Source organism: Budorcas taxicolor, chromosome X (assembly GCF_023091745.1).
Source record: "Budorcas taxicolor isolate Tak-1 chromosome X, Takin1.1, whole genome shotgun sequence".
In the NCBI taxonomy this organism is placed as follows: Eukaryota; Metazoa; Chordata; class Mammalia; order Artiodactyla; family Bovidae; genus Budorcas; species Budorcas taxicolor.
Window position 1 is genome coordinate 139,014,559 of NC_068935.1, and position 26,914 is coordinate 139,041,472.

At 60.5% G+C, this 26,914-nt stretch overlaps 2 protein-coding genes across 2 annotated transcripts; one reads left to right on the forward strand and one right to left on the reverse strand.

Annotated features, from left to right (window-relative positions):
- Positions 1-577: 577 nt before the first annotated feature.
- PLCXD1 (phosphatidylinositol specific phospholipase C X domain containing 1) lies at positions 578-9,297 on the forward strand. The gene is made up of 6 exons (XM_052663807.1): positions 578-707; positions 2,962-3,098; positions 5,697-5,825; positions 7,183-7,338; positions 7,966-8,149; positions 9,059-9,297. The coding sequence occupies exons 1-6, from the start codon at positions 578-580 to the stop codon at positions 9,295-9,297; spliced, it is 975 nt and encodes a 324-aa protein (XP_052519767.1).
- Positions 9,298-13,237: 3,940 nt separating this feature from the next.
- Positions 13,238-25,228, reverse strand: GTPBP6 (GTP binding protein 6 (putative)). Its single transcript, XM_052663262.1, has 10 exons — positions 24,874-25,228; positions 22,909-23,046; positions 22,435-22,505; positions 22,218-22,348; positions 20,402-20,472; positions 19,492-19,650; positions 18,414-18,622; positions 14,689-14,837; positions 14,306-14,458; positions 13,238-13,755 (listed from the first exon to the last, which is right to left on the reverse strand). The coding sequence occupies exons 1-10, from the start codon at positions 25,226-25,228 to the stop codon at positions 13,632-13,634; spliced, it is 1,560 nt and encodes a 519-aa protein (XP_052519222.1). The 3' UTR covers positions 13,238-13,631.
- Between the last annotated feature and the right edge of the window lie 1,686 nt (positions 25,229-26,914).

Consider the following 26,914-nt stretch of genomic DNA (forward strand, 5'->3'; position numbering starts at 1 on the left):
ACCCACCCGTAACAGGAGAGAGGGGACACTCAGACCCTGACCGGAGGCGCTCCCAGCTTCTTAGCTGCTCAGCCGGGCGCTTCACCCTGGGAGCCTATACTGTCTCGTTTCCTGCAGCAACAGTCACCAGACGGACAGAGCTCCTCGGGGGCGTGAAGGTGTGGCCTAGTGCCTGCACTCCAGCCCCCTAGGATGGAAGCCCCCATTCCTGGAGGCCCCGCAGGCTCAACAGGGGCCCCTTAGAGGAGGGGCTGGTGCAGAGCGCGAGGCTGGGGGGCCCTCTGCAGGGGGTCGCCAGCTCCAGCCGCAGGGAGAACAGACTTGAGCTGCTGGGGTCTGTCTGTTGGTCCCTGTCCCCCCTCCCTTGCCCCCCTTAAACCCTCCCTCACCTCCCGCGTCTCTTCATGTCTCTGTCCATTTCTGTCTCTAGAGCTGTCTCCCCTCGCCAGCACCCCATCCTTTCACTTGGAGAGAAGCCCGCAGGTTCCCGTTTCTGAGCCACACCTCCGCGCACGTCCTGTTTCAACTCCTGCAGAGCCCCGTTCCCTCCCGCAGATCTCCCGGCTCTCGGCCTCCGATGGGCGGGCAAGTGAGCTCGGCCGGCTCCTTCGGCGGCCTGCCCTGCGCCTCCAAGGCGAACGCGGACTGGATGTCGGCGCTGAGCTCTCAGCTCTGGGACGTGCCGCTGCACCAGCTCTCCATCCCAGGTGAGGCCCCACAGGCTCGGCTCGGCGGGAAGGCGGCCTCCAGACGGCCCCGGGTGTGCGAAGCCTCAGTGCCAAACATGCAGGCACACACACGTGCAGGCACACACACACGGAACACTCATGCACACACATGCACAATGCACACACACGCATGCACGCACACACACGGAACACACACATACATATACACCCCAGCACCTTCCCTCTGAGTCCACTTTATCCCCATTCAACCCGGAAGGCACATGAATCCCCGAGAGCCTGCCTTCAGGACACGTGCCAGCCCTGGGGAGGGGGGGCGTGCTTTCTCGGCCACTGTCCTACTCCCGGGGACCCCTGGGAACTTGAGCTTCCTCACCTTCGTACCCACGTTTTCCATCAGAGCTCAGGCAGCACCTTCTGCGCTTGAGCCCGGAGCGCCCAAAGTTTAAGGTGTCCACCCGGCCCCAGACGACTCAGTAAGTGGTACCGGAACTATTTAATTAAAATGAGGAACCTCTTGACTCCAGCCAGTTTGGTCGCAAAGTGCTGCAAAGCTCAGCCGTGGGCAGGCATCTCGACTTGGGAATGCCCGGAGGTACCCAGGTAGGCGGGCACTTCCAGGGCGACACTGCTGTGCTCAGGCCATCGGAGGGGCAGCCACCGGGGCCTGGGCGGGGAGGGTCCCTGCCGGCCAGCACCAGCCTGCTTACCTCCCAAGGTGCAAACGCGCCGTTCTCCACGCACACTCCTCCGGCCGCGACCCTGGGCACTGCCCGCTGGGCGCGCACACGAGCAGAGGGACAAACAGGAAGTGCCGTTTCCTAGGGAAGGCACTTTCCTAGGGAAGGCCTCAGACTCCTCCTCGCCCTCTCGATGGCTCTGGGGTTTGATGCCCGCCACCCCACCCTCCCTGGGAGGGGCCCACACGGCCCTTCCCTGCGGGTGTGGAGCAGCCAGGGAACCGCGGACCCCGTCTCCGCCTTTCCGCTGCTTCCCGGGGAGCAAGGCCGTGGGGGCTCCGCAAGGAGGGGGCGTCCGGGTCTTCAGGCCGCCTCCACCCACGAGGGGCCCGCTCTCCTTACACAGAACTCCTGAGGCCCTCCCCCAGGCCCGGGCACCTCTCACCTGCTTCCGTCTTTGCAAATGTGCCTGTTCTGGACATTTCTTATAAATGCACATGGAAAACGTCTCCTTCTCTGCTCCTCTCACTGACCGTCATGTGTTCACGGTCCGTCCACTATGTAGCCTGTGTCAGAGCTTCACTCCTTTTCATGGTGAGTCACAGACCACCGTGTGCATGGACCACATGCTGAGAACCCACCCATCCGTCCATCCACCCACTCACCGGCCATCCACTCATCCACCCACTCATTGTCCATCCACCCACTCATCCATCCGTCTAACCACCAACTCACCATCCATCCACCCATGCGTCCAACCACCCCCCATCAGTCCCTCCCTCCACCCACCCACCATCCATCCATCCACTTATGCACCCTACCACCCACTCTTCCATACAGCATCAAATCAAATTATACTGTGAACTTGTAAATCCTCCTTCCCATCCCTTGACCCTGAGAATAAAAAAAAAAAAGATGGGAGAAAGAAATAAAGCTTGTCCAGACCTATGTTCAGAGACAGAGGGAAGGATTTCTGGATTGTCCCCTGGTGACTGCTAAGGTGTGAATCTGAGCACAGTCTCTGAAACAGACCACACAGATCTAAAAGGAAAAGGAATAGATGAAACCGGTGTCATAACGAGCCTGAAAATACTATGAATGACTTCAGAGTGCTTGTAACTAGACAGGGTCTGTCTGTGCTCACTCATGTCACACCCTCTGTGACCCCACGGACCGCACCCGCCAGGACCCTCTTTCCGCGGGATTCTCCAAGCAGGAATCCTGCAGTGGGTTGCCGGGCCCTCCTCCAGGGGATCTTCCTGACCCAGGGATCAAACCTGCGTCTTTTATGTCTCCTGCATTGGCGGGCGGGTTCTTTGCCAGGAGCACCACCTGGGAAACCACAAACCACGGAATCGGAAGCTATCTGAAGCCTTTCCTGTCCAAAACCGGCACTCCTTAAAGAAACTGCCCTCCACTTGCTCCCATCTGCAGAGACCCCATTGCGAAACAGGATTCAGTTCCGCGGTCTCCGCGGACGTGACTTTCAGGATTCCCTGCGCCCTGCGGCGCTACAGCCGTGCGTCCCGAGGGCGGCCCGGGGGCACGGGGCAGGCTCGGGGCTGACGTGTCCCCCGCCTGGTGTGCCTGCACAGGGAGTCACGACACGATGACCTACTGCCTGAACAAGAAGTCGCCCATCTCCAGCCAGGAGCCGAGGCTGCTGCAGCTGCTGCGCAAAGTGCTGCCTTGCGTCACCCTGCCCGTGGTGCTCAAGTGGTCCACCACACAGGTGAGGGTCTGCAGGCACGCCCAGCCCTGGCCCAGCTCCAGCCGCTGGTGCGACCCCAGGGCGGCATCCTCATCCCTACTGGGGAGACAGGACGGAGAACAAACCCGCTGTACAGCTCAATTGTTCTTGAGTCGCTCAGTCGTGTCTGCCTCTTTGCAACCCCATGGACTAAAGTCTACCAGGCTCCTCCACCAGTGGGATTCTGCAGGCAAGAACACTGGAGTGGGTTGCCATGCCCTCCTGCAGGGGATCTTCCCCACCCAGCGAGCCTCCCAGAAGGGGAGCAAAGGACAGAGCTTTACTGTGGACCAGCCTGAAGCCACGAACTAAGAGAATCACAGGCTGAAGTCAGAGGCGGGGGTGGGGGGGGGGAGGGAAGGGGGGGTCCCGCCCATTGTGCAGCTGAGGACACCTCCTTCCTGCTCCCAGCTGAGGACCACTCCTTCCTGCTCCCAGATGAGCAATAGCTGAGTTCCCACGTCCCCTGAGCTGGCTTTGTGTTTGCAGCACGACACCCCCGCCAGGTAGGATTCCTTGGTGGCTCAGATGGTAAGGAATCCGCCGGCAATGCAGGGAACTCAGGTTTGATCCCTGGGTGGGGGAAGATCCCCTGAAGGAGGAAATGGCCACCCACTCCAGTGTGCTGGCCTGGAGACTCCCGTGGACAGAGAGCCTGGCGGGCTGCAGCCCGTGGGGTCCCAGAGAAGCAGACGCAGGCACTCCCTCCCTCCCCCTGCAGCGCTCCTCCCCTCAGCACAGGGTTTAGGGGTGGGGAGAAGCCGGGTGGGCGGCAGTCACTGTGCAGGATGGAGAGGGGTCGATGGCGGGGCCTGTCTGAGAGGAGGGGGCACCGGCTGGCAGCAGCCCTGTCGCTGGCACACAGGCCAGCCGGGGGTGGATGGTGGGGGGTAGAGAACCTGCCCGGGCCCAGGGGCCGCAGGAACAAGGGCCCACCTCGGAGGCAGGCGGCCCCGCCTTCCTGTACCCTGTGTGGGGGGCACTCACATTCCTGGGTTTCGCCTCCCAGGCTGGTCCTCCCCAGGGGACCAGAGGCTGTCAAGCGCACCTCTGGCCTCGTGTAATTGCACCTCTGGCGTCATGTAATTGCTTCCCCCTGGGAGGTCCCCAGTCGCTGGAATCCTGCTGGGGGACCTGAGGGGCGGAGAGCAAGGGCTGGAATGTGGGCAAGCCTCATTCCTGCTCCAGTCAGGCGCCTGCAGCTCGCACCCAGAGGGGCGGGTCCACCAGAGCCCGGGAGGCCTGTAGGGCTGGGGGCCCTCTGCTCTGAGGGTCCCTTGGTGCCGGGGTCCCTCCGTCCTGGGAGGCCTGGGTGCCGAGGTCTCAAGTGGTACGGCTGCCAGGGAGGCCTGGGGTGTGCGTGGTGGTGGGGGGTCTTTCAGGGGGTGTTGAAGGTCAGCGGCTGCCTTTTAGAGGTGGATGGCAAGTCACAGCTGACAATATTCATATTAGTCTTTGCTTTTTCTTTTCTTTTGCATTGGATGGGTGGGGGGTCTGAGACTTTCTTTCCCTTTTGTTATCCTTTTCTCTTTCTTTCTTCTTCTATTATGACTCCATGCAGAGAACACAGTACCGTGTTCTGCTACTAGCTGATGTTAGTATTCATTTTTACTTTTCCTTTTACTCTGGCTAGAGGGAGGCAATCGCCGTCTTTCCCTTTTTTTAAATCCTTAGGTATTTTTCTTTTTCCATAATGACGCTGTGTAGAGAGCACTGCCATTTTCTGCTACTAATTTATGTTAACATTAGTCTTTGCTTCTTTTATTTTGGATAGAGCACATCTGTTATTTTCTTTCCAACTTTTTATCCTTATTGTTTTCTTTTTCCATTATGATTCCTTGTAGTGGACAAAGTACCTTTTCTGCTACTAATTTATGTTACGGCTTCCCTGGTGGCTCAGCTGGTAAGGAACCTGCCTGCAATGCGGGAGACCTGGGTTTGATCCCTGGGTTGGGAATACCCCCTGGAGAAGGGAAAGGCTCCCCACTCCAGTGATCTTGCCTGGAGAGTCCCATGGACAGAGGGGTCTGTGGGCCACAGTCCATGGGACTGCCAAGAGTTGGACACGACTGAGCAGCTTTCCCTTTTCATTTCCGTTGCTGTTATTTTTTTGCTTTTTCCTCTTATTCACGCGGCAGGCAGAGCTTTCTTCCTTTCCTTCTGCCCCTTGGTTCCTCCTTGCCTTCCCTAGCGCCTCTGTGGGGGTGGCGGCAGACCTCTGTGGGTCCCGTGTGTCCTCACGTCCGAGGGTCCAGCTGGGGTGTCCTGGAGCCTGCGCTGGTGAACCCACTGGGGGCTTCTGCCCAGGGACTGCCAGGGAGGAGGGTGAGGCTGGACCTGCAGGGACCCCCAAGACCACAGTCTGGGCCCCGGCTCTGTGGCTGCACGTGACCAGTGACCCTGCAGACCCTGTTCCCAGAAGCAGGGCCTGAGCCTGGCGGCTCCAACACTGCCGACTTCACGGTGGGCAACGCGGCCCTCAGCTGGGCGTCCTCAGTGCGGGCCCAGCCCCCGAGGGCGGCGACGAGCCGAGGCAGGGCCACCCTGTGCCCAGCACCGGTGACCGACCCCTGTGTGCAGGTGCTGAGCGTCACGGAGCAGCTGGACGCGGGCGTGCGGTACCTGGACCTGCGGATCGCACACATGGAGGAGGGCTCCGAGAGAAACCTGCACTTCGTCCACATGGTGTACACGACGGCCCTCGTGGAGGTGGGCGCGCGCGCGCGGGGGCCGCCAGCCAGGGACAGCCACGTGCGGTCCAGGCAGGACAGGCTGGCCTGTAAGGGGCAACACAGGCCCACCCCAGTTAGAAGATGCTGACCCCTAAGGGGGCGGACGCACACCCACTCAGACAGACACACGTCCACCCCAGTAAGAAGACGCTGACCCCTAATGGGATGGACACACATCCACTCAGACACACGTCCACCCCAGTTAGAAGACGCTGACCCCTAAGGGGGCGGATGCATACCCACTCAGACACACGTCCACCCCAGTTAGAAGGCACTGACCCCTAATGGGATGGACACACGTCCACTCAGACACACGTCCACCCCAGTTAGAAGACACTGACCCCTAAGGGGGCGGATAGACACCCACTCACACCGAAACACACCCACCCCGGTTAGAAGACGCTAACCCCTAAGGGGACAGACAACATCCACTCAGATGGACCCACGTCCCCTCCAGTGAACAGAGGCGGACCGCTGACAGGATAGACACACATCCACCCGTTAGAAGACGCCAAACTCTAAGGGGGCAGACACACGGCCACTCAGACAAACTCACGTCCACCTCAGTTAGAAGACGCTTACCCCTAAGGGGAGAGACACACGGCCACTCAGATGGACCCACGTCCCCTCCAATCAAGAGAGGCTGACCCCTAGCAGGATGGACACATGTCCACCCCAGTTAGAAGATGCTGACTCCTAAGGTAAGGGGATGGACACACGTCCACTCCAGGCAGGAGAGGGCTGGCCCCTGGCATCAGCCACTCAGAATCCCCAACCAGCATGCGTTTCTGAACTCACACCTGCAGCCCTGGCCTCTGGGGCGTCTCCCGCAGTTTGGCTGAACCGGGTCCTCAGCGTGTCTTCCTGTGTCCAGTCCATCCTCTTGGCTGCCAAGTCACTGCACGGTTTCCTCTGGCCGCGGCCCCTGTGCCCCCACCGTAGACGCCAGCGACCCTCGGGGTCTGGGGGCGCCGTCCCTGGGCCTCGGTGTGCGCGCACCCTGCTGGCCTCGCACGCTCCCTGCAGCGCACACTCCACACAAGCCTATGAGCACTGCTCCCTGCTGCTGTGCGTGCACACACACGCACATCTGTGCACACACAGGCCCTGACCACACACACGTGTGTGCACCCTACCTACAGGAGCGTGTACACACACCCACGGCTCCCCGCTGCCACTCGGGAGAGGCTGGGTCCCTTGGGAGCAGGCGCCTTGCTTTGTGTCTTTCTGTGTCAGGACCCCCTGACCCGTCTGTGGAGTGGTCGTGCTGGGGGAAGCCCCCACCCACGCCCCTTCGTCTCTCACACAAGGCCCTTCTCGCCACCCCCGCCCAGGACACACTCACGGAGATCTCCGAGTGGCTGGAGGGCCACCCCCGGGAGGTGGCCATCCTGGCGTGCAGGAACTTCGAGGGCATGACGGAGGACCTGCACGAGTACCTGGTGGGCTGCATCAAGAACATCTTCGGGGACATGCTGTGTCCCCGCGGGGTGAGCGGGGCTCCCTGCTCTCGGCGGCAAGGGTGGGGGGAGCGCCAGGCTCCACCGTAATCACGGACCATCCGCTCGCCGCGTGAGGCTGATTCAGGCGCCAGGTGACGCCGCTCACGGAAGCGCAGTAATCCACCCACCACTGTCTCCACTCACACCCCAGTAACCAGCCCATCACTGGTCACAGGCACCCAGTAATCCACCCTGCCCGGTCTCCACTCAGACACCCCCAAAATCCATCAATCACTCCACAAGATGCCCCAGTCACCCACCTGCCATTTCCTATTAGAAACCCCATTAATCCACCCACCTCTGTTTCCACTCAGGAACTGCAATAATCTGCCCATCACTGCTCAAGACACCCCAATAACCCACCCATCACCGTCTCCACTCAGACACTCCAGTGACCTACCCACCAGTGTCTCTACTGAGACACGTCAATAACCCACCCACGACTCTCTTCTCAGAGAACCCGATAACCAGCCCATCACTGCTCACAGACACCCCAATAACCCACACATCACTGTAGCTTCTGGGACACCCCCAATAACTGACACAGCGTGTCACAAGGCACCCCAGTAGCCCCTGTGCACACGTCTCATGGGCACCCGGCTGATCCCCCCCTAGGAGGTGCCGACTCTGCGCCAGCTGTGGTCACGGGGCCAGCAGGTCATCCTGTCGTACGAGGACGAGGCGTCCGTGAGCCGGCACGCGGAACTGTGGCCCGGGATCCCCTACTGGTGGGGGAACAAGGTGAAGCCCCAGGACCTCGTCCACTACCTGGAGCGCATGAAGAGCTGCGGCCGCCCAGGTGAGTGCCGCCTCGCACCGGGACACCTGGTCACACGCGTGTCCGAGGGCTTCGGGCTGGCTTTGGGTTCAAGCGGTGAAACGGAACATGACGTGTTAGGGGACGTTACTGTGTCCACCACAGGGGGTCAGGATGTGGACATCCGTGCGCACATTATTGTGTCCACGACACAGGGTCAGGACGTGGACATCTTTGGGGTCACCGTCCAGCCCGCCTGCCCTCTCTAACAGGAGAAACTCATGAGTCTACACCCCTGTGAGCCCCTGCTGTCTGAACTTCGGTCTCTGTTGGACATCTGAAGCTCTGACTGCTGCAGAGGCCAGAGTCTGGATGGGGTGACGGCATGGGCGGGTGACCCCATGGGTTAGTGGTCACATGGGCGGGTGACCGCCTGGGCAGGTGACCGCATGGGTTAGTGGTCACATGGGCGGGTGACCGCCTGGGTTAGTGGCCGCGTGGGTTAGTGATCGCATGGGCAGGTGACCACAAGGACGGGTGACCGAGTCGGTGGGTGACTGTGGGTGGGTAACCGGTCTGAGTTACTGACCACATGGGTGGGTGACTGTGTGAGTGGGTAATCACGTGGACAGGTGACCGCATGACCTTGCAGGTTAGGGACTCCATGGGTGGGTGAACACATGGCGTGCTGGCCAGGTGGCCTAGAGACCCGTGGGCTGCTGACCCCATGGGCGGGTGACCCAGTGGGTGGGTAACTGTGTGGGTGGGTGACCGATCTGAGCTGCTGACCACATGGGTGGGTGACTGCGTGAGCTGCTGACCCCGTGGGCGGGCGACCGTGTGAGTCGGTGACCACATGGGGTGGCTGGCCAAGTGACCCCGTGGGTTAGTGACCGCACACGAGGGCGGCTGGAGCCGGCACCATGAACAGCAGCCCCTCTCTTGTCCCAGGCGGGCTGTTCGTGGCCGGCATCAACCTCACGGAGAACCTGGAGTTCATCCTCGTCCACCCGGCCTGGTCGCTGCAGAAGCTGACCCTCTCGGGGCTCCCCTACCTGTGCGCGTGGGTGCGGGCCCAGTGCCCGGGGTCGGCCGCCGGCTGCACCAACATCATCGCGGGCGACTTCATCGGGGCCGGCGGGTTTGTCAGCGACGTCATTGGGCTGAACCGGAAGCTGCTTCGGGGCTGACGGACGGCGCGCGGGCGGAGCCGGGCACCCCGGAGGCTCCGCCTCGGTTGCGTCCTGTGACGTCACGGGCCTTAACCGGAAGCTGCTTCGGGGCTGACGGACGGCGCGCGGGCGGAGCCGGGCACCCCGGAGGCTCCGCCTCGGTTGCGTCCTGTGACGTCACGGGCCTTAACCGGAAGCTGCTTCGGGGCTGACGGACGGCGCGCGGGCGGAGCCGGGCACCCCGGAGGCGGTTGTCAGTCCTGTCCTGCGGGGCTGGCAATCCATCCATCCATCCACGGAATGTGGGTGGCTGCAGAGGTGGGGCCGGGTGGCAGGGTCCACGCGCTCCTCGGTCCTCCGTGTCTCTCAGCGGATGTAGGGTGTGAGGTGGTGATTAAAGGCGACTGCGTGATTAGTACCATCGCATCTTCCAAGGAGACTCTTGGGTCTGTGGACTTCCCATGGGAGAGGCTGGGGAACCCCCTCCCCCTGGGCGCTGAGAGCGGCCGACACAACCCCCAGCTGGGTCGAGGGGGTGGGGGGGAGCAGTATGACACACTGTCCGTAGGGGGCACTGAACGCATAGCGATCCCACTGAGAAATCCCTTTTATTAGATGAGGGGCTGCCCTGGTGGCTCACCTAAGAAGGCCTTCCTGTCTCTCCTTGCTATTCTTTGGAACTCTGCATTCAGGTGGCCGTATCTTTCCATGTCTCCTTTGCCTGTCTCTTCTCAGCAATTTGTAAGGCCTCCAGACGACCAGTTTGCCTTTTTGCCTTTATTTTTCTTGTGGATGCTTCTGACCACCACCTCCTGTGCAATGTTAGGAACCTGGGGCCATAGGTCTGGTACTCTGTGTGCCAGATCTACCCCTTGAATCTACTTGTCACTTCCAGTGTATAATCACAAGGGATTTGAATAAAGCAAAGAAACAGGAAAACAATAGAATGGGAAAGACTGGAGATCTCTTCAAGAAAATTGGAGATACCAAGGGAATATTTCAAACAAAGACGGGCACAATAAAGGACAGAAATGGTATGGGCCTAACTAAAGCAAAAGATACTGAGAAGAGGTAGCAAGGATACACAGAAGAACTGTTTAAAAAAAAAGGTCTTAATAACCTGGATAACCACAATGGTGTGATCACTCACCTAGAGCCAGACATCCTGGAGTGCAAAGCCAAGTGGGCCTCAGGAAGCATCAGTACAAACAGTGGAGGTGATGGGATTCCAGCTGAGCTATTTCAAATCCTCAAAGATGGTGCTGTTAAAGTGCCTCACCCAATATGCCAGCAACTTTGGAAACCTTGGCAGTGGCCACAGGACTGGAGAAGGTCAGTTTTCATTTCAATCCCAAAGAAGGGTAATGCCAAAGAATGTTCAAATTACCACACAACTGCATTCATTTCACATGCTAGCAAGGTGATGCTCAAAATCCTTAAAGCTAGGCTTCAACGGTATGTGAACCGAGAACTTCCAGATGTATAAGCCTGATTTAGAAAAGGCAGAGGAACCAGAGATCAAACTGACAACATCTGTTGGCTCACAGATCCAGTAAAACATCTGCTTCATTGACTACACAAAAGCCTTTGACTGTGTGGATCACAACAGACTGTGGAGGATTCTTCAAGAGATGGGAATACCAGACTACCTTACCTGGCTCCTGAGAAAGCTGTATGCAGGTCAAGAAGCAAGTTAGAACTGGACATGGAAGAATCGACCGGTTCAAAATTGGGAAAGGAGTATGTCAAGGCTGTACACTGCCGCCCTGCTTATTTAACTTATATGCAGAATACATCAAAGATGGGCTGGAAGAAGCACACGCTGGAATCAAGATTGCTGGGAGAAACAACAATAATACATGCAGATAACACCACCCTAATGGCAGAAAGTGAAGAGGAACTAAAGAGTCTCTTGATGAGGGTGAAAGAGAGAAGTGAAAAAGCTGGCTTGATACTCAGCATTCAAAAAACTAAGATCATGGTATCAGGTCCCATCACTTCATGGCAAAATGATGGAGAAACAATGGAAACAGTGACAGACTATTTCCCTGGGCTCCAAAATCATTGTGGACGGTGACTGCAGCCACGAAATTAAAAGATGCTTGCTCCTTGGAAGAAAAGCTGCGACAAACCCAGATAGAGTGCTAAAGAGCAGAGACATCACTTTGCCGACAGTGGTCTATAAGCAAAGCGATGGCTTCTCGGGAATTCACGCACAGATGTGAGAATGGAACCATAAGGCAGGCTGAGCGCCGAAGAATTGATGGTTTCCAACTGTGAGCCTGGAAAACTCTCTTGAGAATCCCTTGAACAGCAAGGAGATCAAAGCAGTCAATTCCAAAGGACATCAACCCTGATTATTCATTGGAAAGACTGATGCTGAAACTCCAATATTTTGGCCTCCTGATGGAAAGAGCCAACTCTTTGGGAAAGACCCCAGTGCTGGGAAAGACTGAGGGCAGCAGAAGAAGGGGGCAGCTGAGGGTGAGAAGGTTGGATGGCATCACCACCCCGTGCACTGGAAGTACAGGATGCTCACCGCTGGACCCCCAGGGAAGTCCCATTTTGTGGCTTTTTGTGACCAGACAACTGAGAGGTTGCCAGCAGCTTTCATGATAATCTTTGAAGTATCCTTGAAAGTCCAAGATTGATGGAGCACAGTGCACGGCTGCTGGGTCGGGAAATAAACCAGGGCTTCCCCGACAGCTCAGCAAATCCATCTGCCAATGCAGGAGACGTGAGGTCTATCCCTGATCCAGAAAGTTTCCCACGTGCTGTGCAGCAACCAACCCTATGCGCCACAGCTGCTGAGCCCTGTCCTGCAGAACCTGGAGTCTCAGCTGCTGAGCCCTGCCCTGCAGAACCTGGAGTCTCAGCTGCTGAGCCCTGTCCTGCAGAACCTGGAGTCTCAGCTGCTGAGCCCTGTCCTGCAGAACCTGGAGTCTCAGCTGCTGAAGCCTGTCCTGCAGAACCTGGAGTCTCAGCTGCTGAGCCCTGTCCTGTAGAAGCTGGAGTCTCAGATGCTGAGCCCTGTCCTGCAGAACCTGGAGTCTCAGCTGCTGAGCCCTGTCCTGCAGAACCTGGAGTCTCAGCTGCTGAGCCCTGTCCTGCAGAACCTGCGAGTCTCAGCTGCTGAGCCCTGTCCTGCAGAACCTGGAGTCTCAGCTGCTGAGCCCTGTCCTGTAGAACCTGGAGTCTCAGCTGCTGAGCCCTGTCCTGTAGAACCTGCGAGTCTCAGCTGCTGAGCCCTGTCAGGCCCAGCAGTCACCTGCCTGTGTCTGCGGCAGCTCTGAGGTGAGCTCTGCTCCCCTGAGTTCTTGGGGTACAGCTTCTAGGACTGGGGGGAGCCCTGGGGAGCAGGTGGGGGGATGCTGGGAGGAGAGGGGACCAGAGGCCAGAAGTGACCTGCACTGTCCTTCCTGTGTCCTGCAGACTGGGAGGAGTTGGGAATGGAGCTGGGAGGAACTGGGTGACCAAGCCCTGGGGATCCTGGAAGAGACCATGACTGAGGGGGCCCTGGGACCATGTGGGCACCCCCAGGGCAGCCCTGGCCTGCTGAGGGGGGCTGGATCCCAGGAGCCTGGGGGGTTCCTCCCAAGTCACATGCTCACCACCCACCGGGGTTAGGGTTAGCGCCTGTCCACCCCACCTAGCAGACCCCAGGAGGATGGAGACCAGCAGGGGCTGAGCTGAATGAACGGGAGCAGCTGGAGGCACAGGTGCCCTGAGGCCCTGGCTAGCTGGCTCCCTGGTCTGTTCATCACTCTGAGAGGGGGCTCTGCTCCCGGTCCTTCCGCAGCCCCGCTTCTCCACCCCAGCAGGACCTGGCTATCAACAAGAAGCCCGAACTTGTATTTTCTTTTAGGTGAAAACACCTAACGCCTGTGCAGTGGGTTCTGTGTGCTGGGCCCTGTTAATGAGCAGCTCCTTCCCGCTTGCTGAGTTCTTGTTTTAATCACTCCCTGGACACTGCCGTGTGCAAGGACAGGCTGGTCAGATAGGACCGTGTGAGATACACAGCAAACACACAAATTGGACCTGCCTGCCTAGAGGGCAGCGTTCATGAGCTGTCTGCTGGGCGGCCGGTGCACAAAAACCACAGAGGCTAGTTTACACACACACACCGCATAAAGCTTTTACTGTCTGGTGTGTGGTCAACCATCCTGGACAGAAATCTGCTCCCCAGACGCCCCGACGGTCGGCCAGAACCACTCAAGAGTCCCACGGGGTCCCATCCCCACCAGGCTGGCGGGGGTGGGGACGGTGGGGTTGGGGGCGAACGCCCAACACACGTGCTTGTCTCTGGGACTGAAATGTGCAGCACCCTCATCTTTGGGGAGGGGGGAATCCTTTCACCCCGGAAACAGCTTCTGGAACCTTCCGTAAGCAGAGTCACTGATGATGACTTTCACGTCGGCAGCCCCGGCCTCGGGGATCACGTCCACCGCCTGCACCGTGGCCTCCTGGTGAAGCCAGCTGCGAGGGAGACACCATTGGCGGGGGGGTGGGGTCACAAGATTGGTGGGCGGGACACGCGATTGGTGGACAGGACATGCAACTGGTAGGGGAGGACACGCGATTGGTGGGAGGGAGACGTGATTGGTGGGAGACACAACTAGTGGGAGAGACACACGACTGGTGGGAACCAAGACCCCAACAGTGTCTGAACCCCTACCCAGCCTTCCCGGGATTGGGAGGCCAGCGCCTCCCACAGTCCTGGCAAGTGGACACAGGGCCATACGCCTGCTCGTGCCGGGAGGGTGACGCAACTGATGGGAATGGAGACCCTGACCGAGCCTGAACCCCCACCCAGTCTTCCCAGGGTAGGGTGAGGTAATTGGGGGTGCGGGTGCGTTTCGAGGCATGGACACGTGGCCAGACCCCTGCTCGTACGTGGTGAGCGTGGGGACGCGGGGGTGACAAAGCCACCCAGCACCGTGGCCTTGCCCGCTCACATGAATGACACCCCACACAGCACAGTGATCATCGGCGCTACCACCCCTCCATCCAGGCCCGCCCCACGCACCTCAGCTGCGGTCCGGCCAGCCGCACGCGCAGGGTGAGGGTCCGTCTCCCCGTGGCTCGCAGGATGGCGTCCTCCACCCTGGCCATCAGCTCATCCAGCCCGAGCCCCAGGAGGGCAGACACGGCCAGGACGTCGGGCTCCGCCGGTGTGTACCTGTCCAGGCGGCCGGCACAGAGCGCTCAGCAATATCGAGCTCGCCCGGGCACCAGGTCACCTCGTTGTGGACTTGTACCATAGACTCCAGGGATGGGGGGCTCACCCGGGCTCCAGGTCCACTTTGTTGTGGACTCGTACCATAGACTCCAGGGATGGAGGGCTCACCCGGGCACCAGGTCCACTTTGTTGTGGACTCGTACCATAGACTCCAGGGATGTGGGGCTCACCCGGGCACCAGGTCCACTTTGTTGTGGACTTCCACCATGCTCTCCAGGAGGGCGTCTGGCAGGCCCAGGCCTCCCAGGGCTGACAGGACACTGGCCTTCTGCAGCTCCGTCTCGGGGTGGCTCACATCTCTGACGTGGACGATCAGATCCTGAGGACCAGGCGGGCCAGGTGGTCAGATCTTGGGGCCAGGGGCTCCTGCCCCCAGCCCCGGAGGACCCGCCAGCCCCAGGACACTGCTCCTCCCGGTGAGGGCAGAGCTCCGCACCACGGGGGCCTATGCCTTGAGAGGTGGGTGAGACCTGAGATCACAGGGTGGTCTGTGCTGCCCGCAGCCCCCCAGCCCCTCGTTAGGGTTTCCGCAGAGGCTGCCACCCCCTGTGCACCTGGGCCCAGAGACTGCTCGGCACCCCGAAACCTCTGTCCCCCCAGTCTCCCGCCCCACAGTACTGACCCCCCCACCAGCCAGCCCAGCCACACTGCCGTGCTCACAGCTCTGGACTGGCCCACCTTTCTGTGAACCCTTCAAGCTCGCATTTTAAAGTTCTTCCCCCGTTTCAGGTCTTACACAAGCTCCTCATGCATTGGGAAAGCAGATAAAAAGGAAGTCACAGCGGAGGGGATTCTGTCGCGGAAAGGGGGCGCTCTGTCTGGTCTTAAGGCATTCACTTCTAGGTTCTCTTTTTGATGAAGTAAGTTTCCTTTCACTTCAGGTTTCATGTCAGAAATTTTACATTTTAAGGAACCTTGGAGGATGAAGCTGACAGCTGCACAGTGCCCTCAGCCTCAGCTGCTGTGACCTAGAAGGTGCCTGTCCCTGGGCCCTGCCGCCCCCTGCTGAGGAAACGCCAGGCTCTGTTGGGATTCACTGTCTCTGGGCCCCGGATACCGCCAACACAGAAAGGGAAACCCCTCTTAATTAGCATTTCCTTTGGAAAAAACTACCGTTGTAGGGCTTCCCTGGTCACCTTCCTGGCAAATGGTAAGAAATCCACCTGCCAATGCAAGAGATGAGGGTTCAGTGCCTGGGCCAGGAAGATCCCACGCACCGCGGAGCAGCTAAGCCGGTGTGTCACAACTAATGAGCTGGCACGCTGCAACCGCTGACCGCCGCGGGCTAGAGCCCCTGCTGGGCAACAGAGCAGCGTCACGACGAGAAAACGGGGCACCACCACCAGGGAGAGGCACCGCGCCTCAGTTAGAGAGAGGCCCCCGCCCGCCACAATTAGAGAGAGGCCCCCACCAGCCACAATTAGAGAGAAGTGCCCACCATCCACAATTGGAGAGAGGCGCCCCGCCTGCCACAATTAGAGAGAGGCCCCCACCAGCCACAATTAGAGAGAGGCACCCACCATCCACAATTAGAGAGAGGCCCCCACCATCCACAATTAGAGACAGGCCCCCACCAGCCACAATAAGAGAGAGGCGCCCACCATCCACAATTGGAGAGAGGCACCCCGCCCACCACAATTAGAGAGAGACCCCCGCCCACCACAATTAGAGAGAGGCGCCCACCATCCACAATTGGAGAGAGGCGCCCCGCCTGCCACAATTAGAGAGAGGCCCCCACCAGCCACAATTAGAGAGAGGCCCCCACCATCCACAATTAGAAAGAGGCCCCCACCAGCCACAATTAGAGAGAGGCCCCCACCAGCCACAATTAGAGAGAGGCCCCCACCATCCACAATTAGAGAGAGGCCCCCACCAGCCACAATAAGAGAGAGGCGCCCACCATCCACAATTGGAGAGAGGCACCCCGCCCACCACAATTAGAGAGAGACCCCCGCCCGCCACAATTAGAGAGAGGCGCCCACCATCCACAATTGGAGAGAGGCGCCCCGCCCGCCACAATTAGAGAGAGGCCCCCACCAGCCACAATTAGAAAGAGGCCCCCACCATCCACAATTAGAGAGAGGCCCCCACCATCCACAATTAGAGAGAGGCACCCTGCCCGCCACAATTAGAGAGAGGCCTCCACCATCCACAATTAGAGAGAGGCCCCCACTAGCCACAATTAGAGAGAGGCCACCACCGGCCACAATTAGGGAGAGGCCCCCACCATCCACAATTAGAAAGAGGCCCCCACTAGCCACAATTAGAGAGAGGCCCCCACCAGCCACAATTAGAGAGAGGCCCCCACTAGCCACAATTAGAGAGAGGCCACCACCGGCCACAATTAGGGAGAGGCCCCCACCATCCACAATTAGAAAGAGGCCCCCACTAGCCACAGTTAGAGAGAGGCCCCCACCATCCACAATTAGAAAGAGGCCCCCACCAGCCACAATTAGAGAGAGGCCCCCACCAGCCACAATTAGAGAGAGGCCCCCACCATCCACAATTAGAGAGAGGCCCCCACCAGCCACAATAAGAGAGAGGCGCCCACCATCCACAATTGGAGAGAGGCACCCCGCCCGCCACAATTAGAGAGAGACCCCCGCCCGCCACAATTAGAGAGAGGCGCCCACCATCCACAATTGGAGAGAGGCGCCCCGCCTGCCACAATTAGAGAGAGGCCCCCACCAGCCACAATTAGAGAGAGGCCCCCACCATCCACAATTAGAAAGAGGCCCCCACCATCCACAATTAGAGAGAGGCACCCTGCCCGCCACAATTAGAGAGAGGCCCCCACCATCCACAATTAGAGAGAGGCCCGCACCAGCCACAATAAGAGAGAGGCGCCCACCATCCACAATTGGAGAAAGGCACCCCGCCCACCACAATTAGAGAGAGACCCCCGCCCGCCACAATTAGAGAGAGGCGCCCACCATCCACAATTGGAGAGAGGCGCCCACCAGCCACAATTAGAGAGAGGCCCCCACCATCCACAATTAGAAAGAGGCCCCCACCAGCCACAATTAGAGAGAGGCCCCCACCAGCCACAATTAGAGAGAGGCCCCCACCATCCACAATTAGAGAGAGGCCCGCACCAGCCACAATAAGAGAGAGGCGCCCACCATCCACAATTGGAGAAAGGCACCCCGCCCACCACAATTAGAGAGAGACCCCCGCCCGCCACAATTAGAGAGAGGCGCCCACCATCCACAATTGGAGAGAGGCGCCCCGCCCGGCACAATTAGAGAGAGGCCCCCACCAGCCACAATTAGAAAGAGGCCCCCACCATCCACAATTAGAGAGAGGCCCCCACCATCCACAATTAGAGAGAGGCACCCTGCCCGCCACAATTAGAGAGAGGCCCCCACCATCCACAATTAGAGAGAGGCCCCCACTAGCCACAATTAGAGAGAGGCCACCACCGGCCACAATTAGAGAGAGGCGCCCCGTCTACCACAATTAGAGAGAGACCCCCGCCCGCCACAATTAGAGAGAGGCCTCCACCATCCACAATTAGAGAGAGGCCCCCACTAGCCACAATTAGAGAGAGGCCACCACCGGCCACAATTAGAGAGAGGCGCCCCGCCTACCACAACCACAGAGAGGGCCCCCACCCGCCACGACCAGGGAGAGGCCCCCCCACACGCCACAGTTAGTGAAAGCCTAAACAGCAGTGAAGACTCAGCACAGCCAAAAATAAATGGTAATAAATGAAAAACAAAACTTAAAATTGTACAGTCAGGCCTAGGTCCCTGAGTGCAGGGGCTTGAAAGGATCTGGTCCCTGTGATGTCTGGTGTATGGGGACACAGCCCTGTGCTGTCGTAAGGAGCGAACCATCCCCCCTCCCCGTCTGCTGGTATCTGACGAGAACCAGCCTGGCCCTCCCCACTCACCGAATGGGCCACGTCCTGCATGGTGGCCGAGAAGGACTCGACCAGGCTGTGGGGCAGCTGGGAGAGAAAGCCGATGGTGTCCATGTAAAGGACCGTCAGTGCAGAGGGCAGCCGCCCTGCGTGGGCCGTGACGTCGAGCGTCGCAAACAGCTGGTCCCGGGGCTGTATGGCGGCGTCCCCGGTCAGGGCCTTGATCAGCGTGGTTTTCCCTGCAAGTCGGGGTCAAGGGGACATGCGTCTCAGGCCGTCTCGGGTCCCCTAACGTCCACTTCTGACCTCGGGGTGCTGGACGGTGGGATGGGAGCGAGGAGGGTGTCTGAGCCCGGAGTTCTCTGCAGGGCCCTGCTGCCAGGCACCAGTCATTGAAGAACACAGCTGCTATTGTTCAGGATTCCGGGTAAGATAAATCGGGCCTGGGTGGGAGGGTTAGTGTAGACAGACAAGCGGCATGGTGTAGACAGTGGTCACATGTGACTGTGAGATGGGGAGGCGTCCCTGGAGAAAGAGGGAGGTGTCCTGGACCATGTGAGCTGTGATGCGGTATGCTTATACACAAGAGTGATGGTGTACACAGTGGTCACATGTGTGTGAGATGAGGACGCATTCCTGGAGACAGAGGGAGGGGTCCTGGACCATGAGTTGTGATGCGGGTGTCCTCATACAGAGGCATGATGGTGCCGTTGGGCGGATGCTATGTGCCTGCCATGGGGTGGGAATGTAGACACAGGCAGCCCCGCCCACCAGTGCAGCCTGAGGGAGATCCCACCCACCACCCTGGCCCCAGGGCGGGTCCACCCACCAGCCCCGCCCGAATGAGGCCCAACCAACACAGGGAGGCCCCACACCAGCACAGCCCCGCCCCAGGGAGGCCCCGCCCATCAGCCCCATAGAGCCCTGCCCAGTGCCAGGGAGGGCCCGCCCACCAATGCAGCCTAAGGGAGATCCAACCCACAACCCTGGCGCCAGGGCGCGTCCATCCACAAGCCCCGCCCCAGGGAGGCCCCGCCCGCCAGCTGCTCCCGGGGGAGGCCCCTGACCCCAGCCGTGCCCTGGCCCCCGCCCCTGACTTGCCCCTCACCACAGTTCGTGTATCCCACTACAGAGACCACTGGGAACTCCCTCCGCCTCCGCTGCTGCCCTAGAAGGCGCCTCTTGAGGCGGAGTCTCTCCAGGGCCTTCTGGATCTTGGCCTCCCTGTCTCTCAGGAGACGCTGCTGCACCTGCAGGAAGGACTCGCCTAAAAACACCCGAGACGGCGAGTCGGCAAGCAGGCCCGGGGTAGGGGGGCAAGAGCTGGGGGTGGTGGGTGGGGCGGGCGGAGGGGAGGAGGGGCGGCCTGTGGGGGTCTGACAGGTGTCAGGACCCCAGGGACAAAACCCCTAGCCTGCGCCCCCGGCACAAACAGCCTTGGCACCTCCTGCTGGGAGACGGCTCTGTCCGGAGGAAGACGGCCTTAACCCAGCCCTACTGCCCTTTGGGGTCACCTGGTCTCCCCCTCATCCCTGAGAGGGAAAGGCCGAGGGGAGAGTCCGCATGACGGCAGCAGTGGGCTGAGCAGTGCCCCAGAGATGCTTCCACGCCCTCATGCCTAGGACCTACACATGGGGCCTCATTTGGAAATGGGGTCTCTGCAGAGCGGATGAAGTGAAGGACCTGAAGTAGGGGCCGCCATAAACCCAAAGACAGAGTCCGTATACGACACAGACGCAGGGGAGAAGCCACGTGGAGATGGAGGCAGAGATGGAAGGGAGGCGGCCACCGCCCAGGGACGGACGCCCGGAGCCCCCGGAAGCCCGAAGCGGCGGGGAGGATGCTGCCCTGGAGCCTCTGGATGGAGCTCAGCCCTGGGGCCCCTTGATACCCACCCTTTCTGAATGTGACCACAGAGAGGCCCTCTCAGGACTTGTGGGGGACACTGTCCCCTTTGTAGGGGTGGTGGCCACGATAACCCCCTCTGCACATCTCGTGAGGAGCCCTCAGACACATACCTGACCCCATGGTGTAGCGAGAGCTCCGTCCGCGTCCGCCCAGGTGGGCAACATTGCTTTTCACGTGGGACCTAGCTGGAAACGGTTGGCTCAATAGATGGGCGGATAAGTGCGTCCACCACAGGACATGGGGTGAGGACAGAGCAGGGGGCTGGGGTGGGGGTGGGGTTCCTGGAGGAGGGATCGCTGGGGGCCCCCTCCCACATGGGCCATCACGGGCGAGGACAGAGGGCCCCTCCCTGGGTGACATGTCTCTGCTCACGTACACATGGGACCCGCGGCCACAAGCTTGCAGCCCTACCCACCACATCTCACCCTCAGCACACCTGGAAACATGTCTAGATATATGAAAACCAGAGACAGTCCTGGGAGGGCTCCCTAGAGGGGGCTCCCTAGAGAGATCCCAGTTGGGAGGGTCCCTAGAGAAGGTCCTGGTTGCGGGGGTCCCTAGAGAGGGTCTCGGTGGAGGAGGGGCTGTCCCTAGAGGGTCTCAGTGGAGGGTGGGTCCCTAGAGGGTCTCGGTGGAGGGGGGTGTCCCTAGAGAAGGTCCTGGTTGGGGGGGGTCCCTAGAGGATCTCCGTGGAGGGGGGTCCCTAGAGGGTCAGTGGAGGGGGTGTCCCTAGAGGGTCTCGGTGGAGGGGGGGGCGTCCCTAGGGAAGGTCCTGGTTGGGGGGGGGGTCCCTAGAGGATCTCCGTGGAGGGGGGGGTCCCTAGAAGGTCTCGGTGGAGGGGTGGGGGTCCCTAGAGAAGGTCCTGGCTGGGGGGGTCCCTAGAGGATCTCCGTGGAGGGGGGTCCCTAGAGGGTCTCGGTGGAGGGGGTTGGTCCCTAGAGAAGGTCCTGGTTGGGGGGGTCCCTAGAGGATCTCCGTGGAGGGGGGGTCCCTAGAGGGTCTCAGTGGAGGGGGGGTTCCCTAGAGAAGGTCCTGGTTGGGGGGGTCCCTAGAGGATCTCCATGGAGGAGGGGGTCCCTAGAGGGTCTCGGTGGAGGGTGGGTTCCCTAGAGAAGGTCCTAGTTGGGGGGTCCCTAGAGGATCTCCGTGGAGGGGGGGGGGTCCCTAGAGGGTCTCGGTGGAGGGTGGGTCCCTAGAGGATCTCAGTGGAGGGGGGTACCTAGAGGGTCTCCATGGAGGGGGTGTCCCTAGAGGGTCTCGGTGGACGGGGGGGTTCCCTAGAGAAGGTCCTGGTTGGGGGGGGGTCCCTAGAGGATCTCCGTGGAGGGGGGTCCCTAGAGGGTCAGTGGAGGGGGTGTCCCTAGAGGGTCTCTGTGGAGGGTGGGGGGGTTCCTAGAGAAGGTCCTGGTTGTGGGGGGGTCCCTAGAGGATCTCCGTGGGGGGGGGGGGTCCCTAGAGGGTCTCGGTGGAGGGGGGGCGTCCCTAGGGAAGGTTCTGGTTGGGGGTGTCCCTAGAGGATCTCCGTGGAGGCGGGGTCCCTAGAGGGTCTCGGTGGAGGGCGGGGGGTCCCTAGAGAAGGTCCTGGTTGTGGGGGTCCCTAGAGGGTCTCAGTGGAGGGGGGTCCCTAGAGGGTCTCGGTGGAGGGGTGGGGGTCCCTAGAGAAGGTCCTGGTTGGGGGGGTCCCTAGAGGATCTCCGTGGAGGGGAGGTCCCTAGAGGGTGTCGGTGGAGGGCGGGGGGGGGGGGGGGTCCCTAGAGAAGGTCCTGGTTGTGGGGGTCCCTAGAGGATCTCCGTGGAGGGGGGGTCCCTAGAGGGTCTCGGTGGGGGGGGGGGAGGTCCCTAGAGAAGGTCCCGGGTGGGGGTCGCTAGAGAGGGTCTCGGTGGTGGTGGGGGTCTGTCTGCCCTAGCCCGGGTCCTGCTCGCACCTGAGCAGAGGGAGCTCAGCCAGCGCCACCTGCAGTCGCGCCTCCTTGGTGCGGGCATTGCAGCGGAATATGTGAAGAACCAAGGTGAACCGGTCAAACACCGGCACGCGCCAGGCGGCTTCCAGGTCTTTCTAGAAAAACCAGAGAGCGAGGGAGGGAGGGGATGAGCCGTGAGCCCAGGCTCCTGGAGACCTGCTGACCCGCTGCTTTGCGGTACCTTGGTGGGCGTGGGCAGCTTCTCCACGTTCAGGAAGACGGCGGTGATTTCCGGGGACCCTCTGATCCTCTCTAGGAAAAGAGCACCCCCGGTCAGAGGCTGGTGTGCCCGCAACGAGTGTCTGGGGACCGACCCTGCGCTTTGATCGGCTGTGTCCCCCGGACATCCCCTGTGTCTCCGAGCACTGTATTGAGGGGGCATGGAGCATGGGTCAGGGAGGACCCAGGCTACAGTCCATTTCCAGGAAAATAGGTCTCATACCTGCTGAAGCTGAAGCTCCAATACTCTAGCCACCTGACGCCAAGAACCAACTTATTGGAAAAGACCCTGATGCTGAGAAAGACTGAGGGCGGGAGAAGGGGACGACAGAGGATGAGGTGGTTGGATGGCATCAACCACGTGCCATGAGGCCCAGAGGGACGGTCGAGCCCACGCCACTCTAGGAGGGGGCTGTGGCACGTGCGATGGACTCACCCGTCAGCTGCTCCAAGGCCCCTCTGCCGAAGATGAGCTTCTTGTCTGGCGTCTTGGTGGGCACCACCATCGTGGCCACCACCGACCAGCCGTCCAGCGTGCACACCAGCGCTCGCGCCTCCGCCACCTGCCACTCGGCTGAGGGGAGAGACGGGCCGGTGTGAGGGCCACTTCCGGGCGGGTCAGCCCTGCCCAGGGTCCTGGCCCACATGCCCCCAGGCTGGGATGGCTTCCTGCTTCCTGGCCACACGAAGGTTCCCAGAAAGCACCCGAATGGGCATTTCCTTGAAGCGGAGATCTGTCCTGGGTGGATGGTCAAGAGTGGGGATGGAGGATCGGGGAGGGAACGGGAGGGGAGGGGAGGGGAGCCAGAGCTGAGCAGGGGATGCAGGGACAGCACCCCGCGCCCCCCCCCGCCATTTTGGCATCGGGCAGGTCTGCCCTGTGGGGACTCAGGGTCCTTTGTGACCCACTAGACAGCATAGATCAACCCTGGGATTTCTTTGGAAGGAATGATGCTAAAGCTGAAGCTCCAGTACTTTGGACACCGCATGCGAAGAGCTGACTCATTGGAAAAGACTCTGATGCTGGGAGGGATTGGGGGCATGAGGAGAAGGAGCCAACCCAGGATGAGATGGCTGGATGGCATCACGGACTCGATGGAGGTGACTCTGAGTGAACTCCCGAAGTTGGTGATGGACAGGGAGGCCTGGCGTGCTGCGATTCATGGGGTCGCAAAGAGTCAGACACGACTGAGCGACTGAACTGAACTGAACTGAGACAGCATTTCCTGTGAAGCTCCCAGGGCCCGCAGAGCCTGCCGTCCTGTATGTGGGGTTGGGCTGAGTCCCGTACTGGGAGGGTGTCATGTCCTGGGTGACCAGAGCCTAGTTCCAGCTTTCCTCAGTGGCTGCCCTTGCTGAGCCCAGCATGAGCAAGGAGGCTCCCACCCAAGGTCTGTGGCCCTGAGGAGTCAGAATAATGGGGCCGGTGGGAGGCAGAACCCACCCAGGACAAGAGTCCGGAGGAGTGGGGACGCAGGCCGTGGATCAAAGGCGACCAGGACCTGCCCTGTTCTCGTCTCTCCTCCGGCCGATCCCTCGCAACTGATGGACAACAGACACGTGGGCAGTGGTGCCACCGCGTGGCTCTGAGCCCTGACGGGGTGGACAGGGCTGGCACAGGTCTGGAGGGGCTGGGAGCCTGGGGGCGATGGCCCGGAGCACAGCTGTGCGGGGCTCTGGCTTGTTCTCCGGTGAGACGTGAAGCTCAGTGGCCAGAGCCTCACAGGAGGTCACCCTCCCTCCGGAGCCCGTCCCCTCCACTCTGCGACCACAAGCGCCCCCTCCCCGCCGCTCAGAGCTCAGCCGGTTCCCGTTTCTGCTTCAGAAGCTTGTGCACCATCTCCGGGCTTAGTATTTAGCGGCGCAGAAAGTGGGTCCATAAAAGGGTTAAAGCCGCGGGGCACCCCGCCGGCACCCCGCCGGCACCCCGCGTGAGTTGCTGGGATCGCTTGCATTATGGATGGGGAGGCCCCGGGGGAGCAGGGCGGAGCGACACCCAGGAGTGGCTCAAAGGGAAAGGGGCTCGCTGCGTGCAAAGCAGGAGGGAGCCTGTGCCCAGAATGAGGGTTTCTAGGCCCATGGTGGCGGGGTGGGGTGCGGCTCCCGGAGCCAGCGAGCGAATGGGCGGTTCAGCCTCCGAGTCCGCCTCAGAAGCCCCACCTAACCGGCTGCAGCGTCGAAGGCAGGCCCCAGAAACCCCGCCTCTGGAGCCCCGCCCCCAGAGGCCCCGACCTATGAGCTCCGGCCTTCGAGGTCCGCCCCCAGAAGCCCCGCCTCTGGCGTCCCGGACCTGAGCTCAGCCCGCGAGTCGCGCCCCAGAAGCCCCGCCTCCGAAGCGCCGACTTCCCCGCCCCTTAAGCTCGAGCCTCCTCGCTCCGCCCGACCCCGCGCTCTGGGTCACCTCGGGTCCCCTGCGGCTTCCCGGGCCCCCACTTGATCTCAGGGTGAACCAGGCACACGCGCTGTGTCCCCGAGGGCAGCAGCGGGTCCCTCCTCAGAAGCTCCTCCTCGTCTTCCTCCTCCTCCGCATCTTCGGGCTCCTCCTCCCCGTCAGCCCGGCTTCTCCGGCCATCCGCACGTGGGCCGCCCCTTCCACCCTCCCGCCCCTCCGAGCACCCCAGGCCTCCGCGGACAGCGGCAAGGGCGCGCTCGGGGCGGGGCGGCGGCGGCAGCAGCGCGGCCCTCGGGGGCCGGCAGCCGCGAACCGCGCGAGAGAGCCAGGCGCCGCCGCGGACGGCGGCCCGCAAGGCCCACATCCTGCGCGCCTCTGAGCAACAGGGCGGGGCCTCCGGGGCGGAGCCAGCTCCATAGCCGGCTGCCCGTCGGTCACCCGGGTCGACAGGGCGGGGCCTCGGGGAGGACCCAGCTCCTGTACCGGCTTCCCATTGGTCACCCGGATCAACGGGGCAGGGTCTCATCCCTTGCCGGCTGCCCATTGGCCACCAAGGTCAACAGGGCGGGGCCTCGGGGCGGACCCAGCTCCTTTACAGGCTGCCCATTGGTCGCTCGAGCACTCGCCGCCACCGCCTGATTGCTGTGCGCGAGTCTCGGCCGGGAGGCGGGTTCAGGCGGTGCCGTCAGGCACGCGGCTCTCTATTGGGGATGCTTGCAGCCGCCTCCCCCGGCGTGTAGCGCCGGAACCGAGCCGCGCCGCGCACCCAAGCCGGGCCCCACTACAGCCTCCGCCCGAGGCCGGCGGTCTGGGCTTGCTGGTCCAGTTCCGCCCTCGGGAGCCCAAAGCTCTGCCTTGTGCGTCCGAGTGCGCCCCCTAACCCGGAGGTCCCAGCTTCTGCCTTGGGGCCTGGAATCTGACCCGAGGGGTACCCTGAACCGTGTTACGGGCTCTGCACCCGCTCCACGGCTCTGAAGTGCACGCTGGGGACTCGACTGTGGTCCTGGGGGGGTCCACATAGGTCCCCCCGGATCCTGAACTCTGCCCTGGGGATGTGTGTGGCTCAGTTCAGTTCAGTCGCTCAGTCGTGTCCGGACTCTGCGACCCCATGAACCGCAGCACGCCAGGCCTCCCTGTCCATCATCAATTCCCGGAGTTCACCCAAACTTATGTCCATTGAGTCGGTGATACCATCGAACCATCTTATCCTTTGTTATGCCCTTTCTCCTCCTGCCTTCAATCCTTCCCAGCATCAGGGTCTTTTCCAATGAGTCAGCTCTTCGCATCAGGTGGCCAAAGTATTGGAGTTTCAGCTTCAGCATCAGTCCTTCCAATGAATATTCAGGACTGCTGGTTGGATCTCCTTGCAGTCCAAGGGACTCTCAAGAGTCTTCTCCAACACCACAGTTCAAAAGCATCCATTCTTCGGCGCTCAGCTTTCTTCACAGTCCAACTCTCACATCCATACATGACCACTGGAAAAACTATAGCCTTGACTAGACGAACCTTTGTTGACAAAGTAACCTCTCTGCTTTTTAATATGCTATCTAGGTTGGTCATAGCTTTCCTTCCTAGGAGTAAGCGTCTCTTAATTTCATGGCTCCAATCACCATCTGCAGTGATTTTGGAGCTCAGAAAAATAAAGTCTGACACTGTTTCCCCATCTATTTCCCATGAAGTGATGGGACCGGATGCCATGATCTTCGTTTTCTGAATGTTGAGCTTTAGGCCAACTTTTTCACTCTCCTCTTTCACCTTCATCAAGAGGCTCTTTAGTTCCTCTTCACTTTCTGCCATAAGGGTGGTGTCATCTGCATATCTGAGATTATAAATTTCTCCCGGCAATCTTCATTCCAGCTTGTGCTTCCTCCAGCCCAGCATTTCTCATGATGTACTCTGCATATAAGTTAAATAAGCAGGGTGACAATATACAGCCTTGACGTACTCCTTTTCCTATTTGGAACCAGTCTGTTGTTCCATGTCCAGTTCTAACTGTTGCTTCCTGACCTGCATATAGGTTTCTCAAGAGGCAGGTCAGGTGGTCTGGTAT